Below are 15,221 nucleotides of genomic sequence, written 5' to 3'. Positions count from 1 at the left end.
TTTTCTATTCTATTCTACTTCATTTCATTAAAAAATTGCCAATTGTGACTTAATAATTGTATAATAATGTTTGTTGCAGAATTCTCTGTAATAATTGAAAAGAAAAAATCTTCAGGATATTGGATAAATAAATTATACTACATTTCTACAATGGACTACACAGTTCCTTATATCATTAGAAATAAATTTCAAAACCATGTATATTGAGTTTAAAAATCGTTATAGAAGGGTATGTAGGTTATGATTTCCTTCACATAGTTTAAAAAAAATTTTTAATGTGCTTTATTGATTATGCTATTACAGTTGTCCCAATTTCTTTTCCCTTTGTTCCCCTCCACCCAGTGACGCCCCCTCCCTCCAGTTGCCCCCCCACCTTAGTCCATGCCCATTGGTTGTGCATATAGTTCTTCTCAACATCTTCCTATCTATTCGACTCCCTCCTACTATGCTTCTTAATTCCTGTACCATCTGCCTCCCTTTCCCTCCTTCCTCCTCCCTGCTGACCTCCCCCCAATATGTTCTCCATACCTATAATTCTTTTTTAATAATCATTGCCTACTTAGTTTGCCTTTGTTTCAATTCCCTAGCTTCTGTTGTTGGTGGTTGTGATACAGTTTTCATTTTAATGTTCATAGTTTTGATCCTCTTTCTCCTAAACAAGTCCCTTTAACATTTCATGTAACAGTGGTTTGGATCTGCTGAACTCCTTCAGTTTTACTTTGTCCTGGAAGCACTTTCTCTGCCCTTCTATTCTGACTGACAGCTTTACTGGATAGAGTAATCATGGTTGTAGGTTTTTGCTTTTCATTATTTTGAATATTTCTTGCCAGTCTCTTCCTGCCTGCAGAGTTTCTTTTGAGAAATCAGCTGAGAGTCTTATTGGGATCCCTTTGTATGTACTTCTCTTATTCTCTCTTGCTCCTTTTAAGATTCTCTCTTTATCCCTGATTTTTTACATTTTGATTATAATGTGTCTTGGTGTGGTTCTCCCTGGGTCCAGTTTTTTTGGAACTCTCTATACTTCCTGGACCTGTAAGTGTGTTTCCTTCCCCAAGTTAGGGAAGTTCTGCTTCATTATTTTTTCACATAATTTTTCAATTTCTAGTTATTCTTCACCTTCTGGCAAACATGTGATTAGGATGCTGGCCCACTTACAGATGTCCCATAGGTTTCTGAGACTCTCCTCATTTTCCTCATTTTTTGTTTCCTCTTTCTGCACTGGTTGATGGTTTCTTCCTTCCCTATGTTCTGATTTGTTGATTTGATCCCTGATTTTCTTTCCCTCACTACTAGTTTTGTACGTATTTTTGTTCATTTCAGCAGGACTAGCCTTCATTCCTTCCCCATATTGTTTAAGATCTGCTGGTAGGTCTGTAAGCATTCGTATAACCAAAGCTCTGAACTGTGCCTCAGAAAGATTTCTTACCTGCTGCTTCGTTAGATATTTGCTGGCTGGTCATCTGCGTCACTGGGATCTCTATCATGATCTGTGCCATCCTAACAGTTTTGTGTTTACCTTTGCTTCCTGGGCAGGGCTGTCACACCTCCTATGCTATAGGGGGTGGAGTCCTGTGCACTCGTCACTACCGGGCGACCCTTCTCACCACACTGTGGCGCTTTAAGTGGGGACAGGGGTCCAAGATGGATTCCTGCTGTTCACTTTCTGCTGAGAGACTAGGAGCCTCTTCATCCATCCCCACACTCTCCAGCCCTCATGGTCTGAGGCAATGAGGGCCTGCCTTCCCTGGCTTTGGAATCGTGAGCTGATGGGTTTGGACTGCGGTCAGGGGTGCTCCCCAGGTGTTTCTCGCCTCTCCTTAAATATGAGTGTCTGTGCTTATCGCTGTCCCGCTGCTATCGGCGCAGCTGTCACAGCTAGCACCACTTGACCTCTCTGCCCCAGCTTCACCCCTCCTACAAGTGCCACTTGTTTATAACTTCATATGTTGGACTTCCATGTAGCTTTATTTTCTGGAATTTCTGGTTATTTCTGGTTTTGCAGTAGTTGTATTCCTTCTTAGTTGTGCAGGGAGATGGAGCATGTCAGTCTAGAAGTCCCTCCTTTGCATAGTTTTACAATGTGTAAAACTATATGTTGTTTATGAATATATAGCTATATAGTAAAAATATAAAATAAAGATTATTTACAAGTTTACTTAGATATTTGCCAGTTTCTCAAGACTTAGAGGCCCTGTGCTTTCACTTTGCTCTTAACTGGCAGCATCTTAAGTCATATGTCATAAAAAGCCAGGTGGAACATTTGGAGTAGTGAAAGAACTTATATGCAGGAATAAACAATGGTGTGGGGACTGTCTGAGGGAGTGGGGGTGCTGGGTGGAGAGGGGGAAAAGGGGAAAAATTGGGACAACTGTAATAGCATAATCAATAAAATATAATTTAAAAATAAGAAAAGTCACGTGACAACAGTAAACCCTACTCACAACCAGGAGATCAGGAGATCAATTATTTGTTGACTAATTCCAGAGGAACTGTGGCTACCAGATGTGGTGGTTTAATGAATACTACCAGATTTATTACAAGCCTAGGAAACTGTAGGTTACTTTTCCTTCAATTCAGGTCTTTAAGTAGGTATGGACTAGAGTCTCATCAAGATTTCTTTAAAATTCTAAGTGTAGTTTAGGACCTTCGAAAACCATAAAGAACATCATAGGAAATATACTACTTATGTAGTATGCAAAGAATAGTCAAAGTCAAGGAAAAACACAATCACTATGCCTATGTCATAATTCTTTGGCTTAATCAAAGTGAGTTTAAAAGTATTACTTTAGGTAGGTAGAGGTAAATTAAAATGAAAACAACCCATGCTTTTTTTTTTTTTTTCTTGGTTTAGCCTATACCTTGTTTGGCTCCCCTGGATTATATGAAGAAAACATAGGAATTTTTCGGATCTCTTCCTCTGACAAACGATTTCTCTGGATCTCATCTTCTGGGACAAATTCTATTGGCTGCGTCAGCTTCTTAGGCCCAGTCCAACACTGCTCAGGTGAATTATCAATAACTTTGGCCACATGGAGACTGGGACTTTTACCCTGTGCTGCCTGTTCTCCCTTGTCCTGGAGTAATGGTGGGTTCTCAGCTGTGTCACTATCTCCCACTGATGTAGCTGAGACCAGTGAGTGGGAAGCAAAGGGTTCACCTCTCATAAGTCGGAACTCTTCAAGACGTTTTTTCATTATCATCTCTTGGTAAAAATTTTCCAGGTTGTTCATGGGATCACCTTTGTTCTTCTTTTGGGGTTCATCTGGATCAAGACAAAGAGATATGGAAGTTCTACAAAGCCTACCAATACAACCTTTAACAAATTAAAAATTAAATCTTGGATCTCAGGCATAGAAACTCTGCTATGGCAGGTGTTTACAACCTGCAACAAATGACAGTACTATATAGCTATTTTATTACAGTGCATCACAAACAATGCTGAACTACAGTGAGGCAAGTGAGGCACCTATGGTGCAAAATTTAAGTAGGAGCTCACTCTCAGGAACATGCAAGTACACACACCTAACTGATAAGGATATTTCAAAAATGTAACCAGCACAGCATTATCACACTTCACAAAATTAATAATGCCTTAATATCATCTAATACCAAGTTCATATTGAAATGGCCCTGATTACCTCAAAGATTTTTTTTACACTTCATTGTTTAAATCAGTCTTTGGCGGTTGCATCTCTTAAGCCTATTAATTTTATATAGTACCCCTTCTTTTCCAACCCTCCAACCCATTTTCTCCCCCATCCATTGATTTATAAGAGGAACCAAACAAAGTAAATGACCTACTGTTTTTCATGATATTATTTAACTTGTTCCTCAATCCCTTCCATTTCTTACAAACTGGCAGTTAAGTCTAGAGCTAATCTATCTAATACAGTATCCACTGGCACACAAATTTATTTAAGTCAATCTTTTAATTGTCAGTTCCTCCGTTAAGCTAGTCATATTTCAAATGCTCAGAAGCCACGTGTGGCTAGTGGATGCCATATTGAGCAACTAAGATAAAGACCACTTACATCATTATACAGGTTGCATTACACGGTGCTGATCTAGAGGTTTGATTAGATTCAAGCTCCATATTTTTAGGCAAGAATCCTCCATAGATAGATGTGCACTTTTTATTACATCATAACATACATAATGTTTGGTGGTCCCATTTTTAGTGATGCTGAAATTGATCAGTGAATTCAGGCGGTATTAGTTGGATCCCTCCATTATGAAGTTTACCCATTCACCTTTCACCTAATGGGTTTTACATCCATTGATGACTATTGCCTAGATCTAATAATTTATTAAGAGTTGTGAAACGGAAATCCCCGATTTCTATTCTTTATATTTATTATCTAGAATTCTATAATAAACTTACCATCATCAACTAATTAACTTCCTTATATACAGTTCATACAGGAAATGCAGGATAAATGCTTGACTTTTCCCATTATTCACCAACTATGAGAGTAATGAGTTGGTACGCTGGAAATATCCAGTGGTGACCAATGATTATTTTTAGTATAATTGTGACATCATGTAGTTTTATATATTTGATGTGTTTCAATTAAGTAGAGTTATTATTCTTTTTAGTGGTCAAATTACCCCACTTAGGACTAGTAAGAGTCCCTTCAAATTGACTCTTGTATTTCTTTTCCGTTTTCTGGCACAGCAAGTTATCCCAAGCTCATCTTGCACATTTTCTGACTCAAACCTGGGATATTTCCCCAAGGACTCCTGGCTCCCTTTAATGGGAAACAGTATTTAGAAAGCATAATGTGTTGCTAGGTGTGCTCACTGCTATTGAGTTGTTATTGCTTCTAGGCATTTTCAGTGGACAAAACCAGGACTTTTTTTTTAAAGTGAAAAATAAATCATACTGGTATTTCTACTTCAAATTTAAAATTATAAGGTTTTTTACTCAAACACCCTAATTTTAGACTTGTATATCTGTTTTCACATATGCTTAAAATATTGGTTCTTAATATTAAAATTATTTATTAGCTTTTTACTACAATATATTTATAGAATTTTAAAATGTCAGTAGCAATACTAATATGACCATCAACAATAAAACTACTGAGTACTTTTATAGTTCTTTGCAGTTACCTTTGTCCTTAGAATATATCCCATTAGGAATGTACAAATATTGTTTCAAAGTCACTTTACATAATTGTTTCCTCTGTACTGATATGCTACCAACTATATAGTTTTAGGTTCATCTGCTTCAGGTTGTTTATGCAAAACATTTACATGGGTCTAAAGTGAAAATGGTGTTATACAGTACTTCCACAGATGCTTCGCTTCCATTTCTGCCCCCTTCAACCCACTCCTTTCTGTCTCCATAAATAATAATTTTATTAGGTTTTGGCTTTATGGTTCCATTGATTCTGTTTTGAAGATATAAGCAAATAGACATACACACACATATGTTTATATATATCTCTGTGTGTGTGTCATTAGTTATATCCCTCTCCTGTTGTTTACAACTTACTTTTTTGCATGTAATTATACACTTGAGATAACTCTATATTAATATGTAGAGCTCTTTCCCTTTCTTCTGATAGCTGCATAATACTCCACTGTGTGGATATACCAAGTTTATTCAACGATTCCCTACTGATGCACACTGGTATTGTATCTAGTTGTTTTTGCTGTTATAAATAATGCCCTGAAAAACTTGTGCATATAGGATTTTCCCAGTATATCTTGGAAATGGATTCTAAGAGGTGGCTTTGCTGAGACAAAGGGTCAAAAGTGTGTGTAATTTTTCTCTATATTGCTAAATTCCACATTGTAGAAGTTGTACTATTCTGCATTTGCACCAGCAAGGTATAAAAATATGTATGGAAGGATTTCTTAAGTCCCCAAAAGCACTAACCATTAAAGAAAAATACTGACAAATTCAACTACATTAACAACTATGATTCATCAAAAATATCCTAAAGAGACAGAAAAATATTGGAACAGGAAAAGATATTTGCTGCACAAATAACTGATAAAGAACACAACCATTAGGAAACAGGCAAAAGATCGAAAAGGTGCCTAAAAGAGATATAACACACATGGCAAATAAATACACAGGAAATTACTCAATGACATTAGAATTCAGAAAGACTTCCGGCCAGGATGGAGGCACAGACAGACATGCTGCATCTCCCTTCACAACTAAGAAGGAATACGACTACCTCAAAACTAGAAACAATCAGAAGTTCCAGAATATCAAACTGCATGGAAGTCCAGCAAACAAAGATATTAAGAACAAATACTCATCCAGACAGGTGGGAGGGGTGGAGAGGACACAGTGTGGTGGCGGTAGCAGTGGTGGCAGCTGCAGGCCAGCAGAAAGTCCAGTCACACATTTCAAAAAGTCAGGAGGAACACCTGGGGAGTGTTCCCAGCTCCTCACAAGACCTCGAAGTTCATGGTTCCAGCACTGGGGAAAATTAAGCCTCATTGCTTCTGACTGTGCAGACCAGTGGGAGTTAGGGTGGAGGCAGAAACTGTCAGTCTCTCAGCAGAGTCTGCTTGTTTGAAGGGACCCACGGTCCTAGAACATCTGCAGATCCACCCACTCCGGGAATGACGGTCAGGGCAACAGCTAGAGAGGCCCCAGTCCCATTCGGAAGTGGGAGAAGTGCCTGGAAAAGGAGCGAGTGCTGGACAGGCGGCATTGTTCCCTCTCAGACCCCTCCCCACACACAGCGCCACAATGTGGTGAAACAGGTCACCCTGTACTGATGAATCACTAAGGCTCCGCCCCTTACAATGTAACAGAAGCGATAGCTCTATTTGGGACATGGAATTCCAACACAGGAGCCTGTCAGAATGAGGAGACAGAGACATATGGCCCGAAAGGGGAAACAGATCAACGTTCCAGTGGGAGAACTAAGCAACGAGGAGATAGCCAACATAATAGATGAGGAGATAGACAACCTAACACATGTAGAATTCAAAACACTGGTGATAAAGATGCTCACAGGCTTGACAGATATGCTTGAGTATGGCAAATGCATAAGAGAAGAAGTGAAGGCTATGCTAAGAGAAATAAAGGAAAATTCACACAAAACCAATGGTGAAGGGAAGGATACTGGGGTTCAAATCAATTATTTGGAACATAAGGAAGAAAAAAACAGTCAACCAGTGCAGAATGAGGAAGCAAGAATTGAAAAAATGAGGAAAACTTCCCAAATTTTGCGAAGGAGATGGACATATCGGTCTGGGAAGCACAGAGGGTCCTGGGCAAGCTAAACCCAGAGGGGACCACACTAGGACGCATCATGATTGAGATGCCAAAGGTGAAAGATAAAGAGAGTGTCCTGGGGGAAGCAAGAGAGAGGTGGAGAGTTGCTTACGGGGGGGGTGCCTATAGGACTATCAGCTGATTTCTCAGAGGACACTTTGCAGGCAGGAAGGGACTGGCAAGCAGTATTCAATATGATGAAAGGCAACCTGCAACCAGGATTACTCTATCAATCAAGGCTATCATTTGGAATGGAAGGACAGTGAAGTGCTTCCCAGACAAGGTAAAGCTAAAGGAATTCATCATCACCAAGCCATTATTATATGAAATGTCAAAGGGACTTACTTAAGAAAAAAAAGATCAAAACTATGAACACTAAAATGACAACAAACTCACTATCAACAACTGAATCTAAAAAATAAAAACAAAATCCAACTAAGCAAACCAGAATAGGAACAGAATCATAGGTATGGGGATCATTTGGACCATTATCAGCTGGGGGTGGGGAGGGGGAGAAATGCAGAAATGGTGCAGGGACTAAGAAGCAGAATGAGTTGGTACAAAGCAGATAGGAGGAAGTTAAGAATAATACAGGAATGGGTGAAGCCAAAGAACTTATATGCACGACCCATGAACATGAACTAAGAGAGGTGAGATTGTTGGAAAGAAGTGTGACTGGGCAGAGGGGAGCCAAGGGGAAAAATATTTGGAACTACCTTAACAACATAATCAATAAAATATACTTTAAAAAAAAGAATTCAGAGAAATGCTAATTAAGAAAAAAATACCAATAGAAAACTGCCATATTGGCAAAAATATCCCAATATCACATATCAGTGAGATTGTAAAGCAAATGAAACCCTCATACATTGCTAGTAGGAATGTGCAACCACAGTGCAAACCACTATGACATCATTTACTAATGTTGAATTTATGCTCATAAATATGACTCATCATCAATTCCACTCCTACATATAAACTACAGAAAAATTTGAGTATATGTGCACCAGGATACAATAAGAATGGTTATATCAATGATATTTATAATAGCCTGAAACTAGCAAAAAATACAAGTGTCCTTCCAAGAAGAATAAATTATAAAATTATAGTAAGTTTATATAATGAAATAAAACATACCAGTGAAAGTGAACAAATTTCAGCTACATATGACCAAGTAAATGAATATCCTAATATATAGAGTCAAAAAATTTATTCAGTGACTACTATGATCCTGACATTATTCTAGGTTCGTGAGATACATCAATAAATGAAATAAAGATTTCTACCTTCATAGAGCTGAGTGAATTATTATATTAAAGGGTTATGTAGAAGGTTATGAGTGCTTTGGGAAAAAAATACCACAGTGTAAAGGGTGATTGCAATTGCTACGAGGTGGTCGTATTGGTGATTGCAATTTTAATATTGGTCTGGGTAGGTCTCATTGAGAAGGTTACATTTAAGAGAAGACTTATAGAAAGTGAGGAAGTCTACCATCCTGATATTAGAGTGAGGGTTCCAAGGTGGCAGTATGTCTCAAAAACTTTCAAAAGTCTGAAATGATACAATGTATTTCTCTGACCACAATAGAATCACATTAGAGATCCACTAGTGGAGGAAATCTGAGAAAACACAAATATTTGAAAATTAGACAACACACACCAAAATAACCCATAGGTCAAAGAACTCACATAGGAGATTTAAAAATATTTTGTACTAAATGAAAATGAAAACACAACATACCCAAAAACAGTGCTCAGAGAGAAATTTGTAGCTTTAAACACCTATATCAAAAAAGAATAATGGCTTCAAATCTATAACCTGAGCTTCCAACTTAGCAAATTAGAAAAAGCAAACTAAACATGATGCGAGCAGAAGGAAGAAAACAATAAAGATTAGGGGATAAGATAGTATAATAGAAAACCAAAAAATGGAGAAAAATCAATGAAACCAAAAGCTGGTTCTTTGAAAATGTTAACAAAATGACAAATCCTTAGCTAGACCAACCAAGGAAATAAGACAGAAGTCAAAAAGGGCTAAAACAAAGAACTAAAGAGGAAGCATCATCACTAAACTTACAGCAATAGAAATAATTTTAAGGAAATATTATAATTACCTTTAGGCTAACAAATTAGGAATCTTAGATGAATGGACAAATTCAAAGAAAGATACAAATTACCAAAGCAGACTCAAAAAGGAAGAGAGCAGCTGAATTAATCTATAATAAACAAAGAGGTTGAATTAGTAATCAAAAACTGCCCACAAAGAAAAGTCCAGGTCCAGGTGGCTTCCTTTGTAAATTCTACCAAATATTTAAAGAAATAATATCAATCATGCACAAACACCTTCAGAAAATAAAGGAAGAGAGAATATTTTCCAACTTACTCTAAGAGATCAATATTAGATGGAAACCAAAGATAAACAAAGACTTCAGAAGCAAGCAAAGAAAACTACAAACCAATATTCCTCATGAATTCAGATACAAAAATCTTTAGCAAAATATTAGCAACCCTAATCCAGTAACTGTAATGTTGAAGCACAAGTAATATAAAGTTATAGACTTCAAAAAATAAAAATAAAAATTGTTATACACATATAAGTATAACTTATTCCAGAAATGAAATATTGGTTTACCATCTAAAAACCAATCAATATAATACATTATATTAATAGATTAAAACCTTAAACCATGTGATCACCAGAAAAGGTGCAAAAAAAGCAATAAACAAAATCCAACACCCACTCATGGTTAAATAAAAAAGAAAACCCTGGACAACTAGAAATAGAAGGGAACATCCTCAGTCTGCATGTGGTAGGTTGAATATAATGGCTTCCAACCCCAAAGGTGTTCACATCCTAATGCCTGGAATCTGTAAAAAACATTACATGAAAAAAGGGACTCTGAAGAAGGGATTAAGATACAGCTCTTGAAATAGGGAGATTACCTGCATTATATAGCTGGATTAAATATGATTACAACAGTCCTTATAGGAGAGAGGCAGGAGGGGTCAAGGACAGAGTAGAGGTACTGATGGAAGCAGAAGTTGGAATAATGTAAAGAAGGGGCCATGAGTTAATGAACACAGGTGGTGGATTGCAGAAACTGGCAGAAGTTCCCTAGAACCCCAGAAGGAATGCAGCCCTGTGGACAACTTGATTTTAGGACTTCTGACCTCTAGAACCATAAGAGATTTGTTGCTTTAAGCCATTGAGTTTATGGTAACTAGTTACAGAACCCACAGAAAAGTAATATACTGCTAAAGAATATTTTTTAAATATCGAGAGCTAGGATCATAGTTAATAGTTAAAAAACAATGTTTTTCCCCCGAAGACTGGGGCCATGATAAGGATGTCTGCTTTCATCACTTTCATTCAACACTGTACTGAATGCTGTAGACAGTGCAAATAGATATAAAAAAATAGACTTCCAGATTGCAAAAGAAAGGTAAAACTGTCTTTATTCATAGGTAACATGATTGTCTGTGTAAAAAATCCTATCTACAATAAAACTACAAGAACTAATAAGAGTTTAGTCACAGAATATAAGATCAATATACAATTTTTAACTACATTTCTATATACTTACATGCAATAATCAGAAAATGAAATAAGAAAACAGTTGTACTCACAAGAGCATAAGATAAATAAAACATTTAGAAATCAATAAAAGTGTTTTATAAACTGAAAACTATAAAACATTGCTGAAACAAATTATAAAAGATCTAAATAGACATTCATATTCATGGCTTAGAATAGTCAAAATTATTAAAGTCAATTTTTCCCAAGTTGAATTACAGAGTCAACACAATCCTTATCAAATTCCAGCAAGCTTTTTTGTAGAAAAATTGAGAAGCTGCTTCTAAAATTTACATGGAAATAAAAAGGTCCTAAAATAACCAAAGCAATTTTGAAGGAACAAAGTTGGATAAATTACATTATCCAATTTAAATACTTTCTATAAAGATAAAGATTCAGAACATAAGGATAGGTATATAGATCAATGGGACCAAAATGAATGTCCAGAAATAAACCCTTATCTTTATAGTCAATTGTGTTAGGGCCAGAGACTGCCATTTGCCTGGCCCCTGCATCCACACTAGCCAATCTCTACCAGAGTAAGGAGTTTGCCTTCTTCCCGTGTTTCCAGCCCTTTCTCTGCTCCTGTTGTCACTGGACAACACTCCGGAAATCCCAGTGCTGGGTGAGAGGTGCTACCGGGTCCTGGACCCTTGTGGGGTTAGAGGACCAAGGGATGCCTCTCTCCTCTCCCCTCTTTCTCTGTCGTGCCTCTGACAACTCACAGAGCAGGATGCCCCCTGAGAGGACCTCAAGCTGCAAGGCAGGTCTTACTCCTCACCTCTCTCATAATCACCAATACATGTTCAGGCCAATCCAAGCCCCTGCGGAACATCTCCCTGGGGTGCCTCCTGAGAAGCCTCGGGGACTTAGGCCTTGAAATGAAACTTAAACCTAAAAGATTATTATTCCTCTGTAATACTGCTGGGCCTCAATATAAATTAGACAGTGGGTCCGTTTGGCCCCAAAATGGGGCACCTGACTCCCTAATATTAACTGATCTTGACAACTTTTGTCACCGCCTGGGCAAGTGGAGTGAAATTCCCTATGTTTAAGCCTTTTTTGACCTACGCAGATGCTCCTCCTTCTGTCAATCCTGTTCCACTCACCAAATCCTCCTCCTTGACTCTCCCCTCCCCAAAGCCAGACACTCTGACCCCACTGGTCCCACAATGCCCTCCTCAACTCTCAAGACTCCTTCAGACCCTATGGAGGACTCCTCCTCTCTGCCCTCCTCCCTATTCTCCTCTGCCTCCTAACCCCCCGAGCATGGCTGGCTCCAACCCATCGTTTTCCCCAGACTACATTTTGAGACAATTCCTCACCTCCTCCATTGCCTCAGAGAGAATTAGGTCCTCCTGGCTCCAGCCCCCCTTAGACAAGTTGCCAGGCCTCTAGACCCACTAGGGTTCATGTTCCATTTTCCATCTCTGACCTCTCACAAGTAGAGCAATGCGTTGGTTCCTATTCTACTGACCCAACCTGTTTCATTAAGGAATTTCAATATGTCACTATCTCCTATGACCTCTCCTTACACGACCTCTATGTCATCCTCTCTACTTGCCTGACTCCCGAGGAGAGGGAACAGGTTTGCCTAGCAGCCCAGGCTCACGCCGACACTCTTAACAGACAGGACCCTAATAGTGGTCCTGTCAGGGCTACTGCAGTCCCCTACAAAGAGCCTGATTGAAACTATCAGGAGGGAAAGCCTGGTTGACAAGCCTGCAATCATATGATAACCTGCCTAATTGTGGGACTCCAGGAAGGTGCCCATAAGGTGGTCAACTGACAAACTGAAAGAAATCTCACAAGAAGCAGATGAAAACCCTGCTGCCTTCTTAGCCTGATTGCAGGAAGCCCTCCAACACTTTACCAACTTAAACCTTGATTCCCTGGAGGGATCCATACTCCTACACATGCATTTTATCTCTCAGTTGGCCCCAGATATCCGTTGTAAACTCCAAAAATTAGAGGCGAGACCTTAAACGGGCCAAACTGAATAGGTTAACCTGGCCTTTGAGGTCTTCAACAACATAGATGAGGAAAAGGCCCAGCAGAAGAGACCAAGGGAGGAGGCTAAGGCCAAGTCCCCTAACTGGGCTTATCAGCTACTAGCCTCAGTGCTCAAGGAGACCAGGGAGCCCTCTAAAGCCAAACAGGAGGGCAAGGCTCCCCCTGAAAAGTGCTTTAAGTGTGGGAAACCAGGACACTGGACCAAATTGTATCCACAGCCGTAACCTCCACTGAGGCCATGCCCCATATGCAAACTGGAGGGCCACTGGAAGTATGACTGTCCCCAGGCCCCTCAAGGCAGGGGGACATTGGTTACCCACTTGGAATTGACCCCCCCAGCTTCGATCTCCCAGATCTCCTGGGACTGGCGTTGGAAGACTGAAGGTGCCCAGGAACTGCACAGGGCCTCACACCTACCTCCAGAGTGGAACCTCGGGTAATTCTATCAGTAGCAGGTAAGCCAATATTTTTTCTTATTGATACACCAGGCCACTTACGAGTTCCTCAATCTTAATTGTTGGGGTTGATGGCATAGTCTCACAACAACTGACTACTCCCCTTTTTCCATGCTCCTTCGAAAAACATGTTTTTGCCCACTCATTTCTAGCCCTCCCTCACTGTCCAATGCCAATACTTGAATGAAATATTCTAGGCAAGCTTAAAACCCTGATACTGATTCCCTCTCCTCAGAGTTCGCATGGCATTTTTCTCCTCTGTCTCAACCACATACCACTCCCCACTCTCTTCCCTCCATTATTTTAACATAAATAGTGCCATGAGTCGGATTCCACTCTTTGTCTGTAGCCATTTGGAACAGTGAGTATGGTCTCTCACCTTTGGGGTAAAGGAGATACTGTGCTGTGGGGGTGGGATATTCAAACGTGCTAGGCCTGTCTCTGGAGGAAGAAGCAAAGAAATCTGAAATTAGTGCTCAGGTTCCACCCAGGCTCTAAAGACAAAAGAGGTACTTCCTCCCTCCAGCCCGAGTTCTCAGGTGTCCCTATGTGAGTGGGGGTCTTGAGGAGGTGTCTGAGATCAATCCCTAAGACGTGCAAAGGCCTTATAGAGAACTCCCACCACTGTAATATAACTTTGGCTCATCCAGGGATGTGGAAAATAAGGGCTGGTCACCCAGCACTCCGAGCCCCCCTTGGCTGTTTCAGACAGTCGGGGGAGAAATCAAAACATGTAAGAGACTTGGGGATGATCAAAGGTGTAAAGGCCTTTCAGAGCCCCTCTCCAAAAACAGTACATTTGGACCAACCACATGGATTCATTAGCCTTTTATGCCTCTAAATCTGGCCAGGAGAAAGTTAGTTTAAATCACTGGCCTGCTGCAAGCTTTGGAGCATCCCCCCACTCCAGGTGACTTTTAGCAACTCAATTTGCATTCAAATACTCCTTGTAGAAGCTGCAAGGAGGGGTAGTATTATGTTTGCCAGGTAAATATCTTGCTTTCTCTCTCTCTTTCTCTCTCTCTCTCTCCCTCCCTCCCTCGAGAAATTGTTGCACCCCGTGGGCATGGGTCGAGCGTTTAAAAGCCACTAGGGTGCTCACCACCAAAGAAAGACACCAATGAGAGGATAAGCTGGGACGTGAACCAGGACAGAACACTAGTTTTCCCACCAGATGCAATGAGAAGTCCACGCAATGAGAGGTAGGCTGTAAAGCAATCACAATCCCATCTCTGCAGCATATTCCCCACCTAAGTTTAGTTTTTGAGAGGAGAAGCAAGATTTTAGCCTGTAGTGGAAAGCCCTGGCTTTTCCAGGTCCTGTTCTCCCAACTAGGCCTTTTTGTTCAAATTGCCTCATTCATAAGTCTTCTTCCCCTTTCTCTAACCATTCAGTGTACATCTTTATCACCCCCCATTTCTAACTGCTTTACAAACTAATTGCTGTGTTTGCTTTCCAGCCCAGTGGCCATCTAGCTCCCTAAGGCCATGCTTTTGATCACTATTCCCTAGCAGGAGGTGATGCTATTCCTTACCTGCCTGACTCAAGCCTTGTATTCAACTTCACTTTGAAATTGGGCTTGGTCCCATTGCACCCATGTTAACTAGGAACTACGGTACAAAGAGGGAAAAATCTAATCCCTCCCTCAATATACAAAAGAAAAAAAACTGGTACTTTGAAAACTGAAGCAGCTAAAGGTCACCCAAGCCTCATCTCTCCCCTTCTTCTCTAGCCTCCTTGCTGCTGTCAAGATTATGAGATTACAAAACAGCTCACTTCTGAGCACTATGTATAACTGCCAATGGGATAAAGTTTTTTTATATATCTGTATAAAAAAGCAAAGTATTAATCAGATGCCTGATTAACTTTCAAAGAAAATTCATCTCTATTTTATAATGTTGTGCTTACACAAAGGACTATGCAAGTTGCAGAAG

General features: G+C 39.7%; 1 protein-coding gene across 3 annotated transcripts in view; it reads right to left on the bottom strand.

Moving 5' to 3' along the window:
- RBM41 (RNA binding motif protein 41) overlaps positions 1-15,221 on the bottom strand; it is a 155,676-nt gene that overhangs the window by 84,755 nt on the left and 55,700 nt on the right. For all 3 annotated transcript variants that reach the window (XM_090264831.1, XM_090264832.1, XM_090264830.1), the window contains one exon: positions 2,859-3,262. In XM_090264831.1, the coding sequence (XP_090120957.1) occupies positions 2,859-3,262 (404 nt within the window). The remainder of the gene's footprint in view (positions 1-2,858; positions 3,263-15,221) is intronic.

The sequence above is a fragment of the Furipterus horrens genome, unplaced genomic scaffold, assembly GCF_987537825.1.
Source record: "Furipterus horrens unplaced genomic scaffold, mFurHor1.1.pri manual_scaffold_17, whole genome shotgun sequence".
Taxonomy (NCBI): Eukaryota; Metazoa; Chordata; class Mammalia; order Chiroptera; family Furipteridae; genus Furipterus; species Furipterus horrens.
The sequence above is the reverse complement of the archived record's forward strand: the minus strand, read 5'-3'. Positions and strand labels throughout refer to the sequence as shown.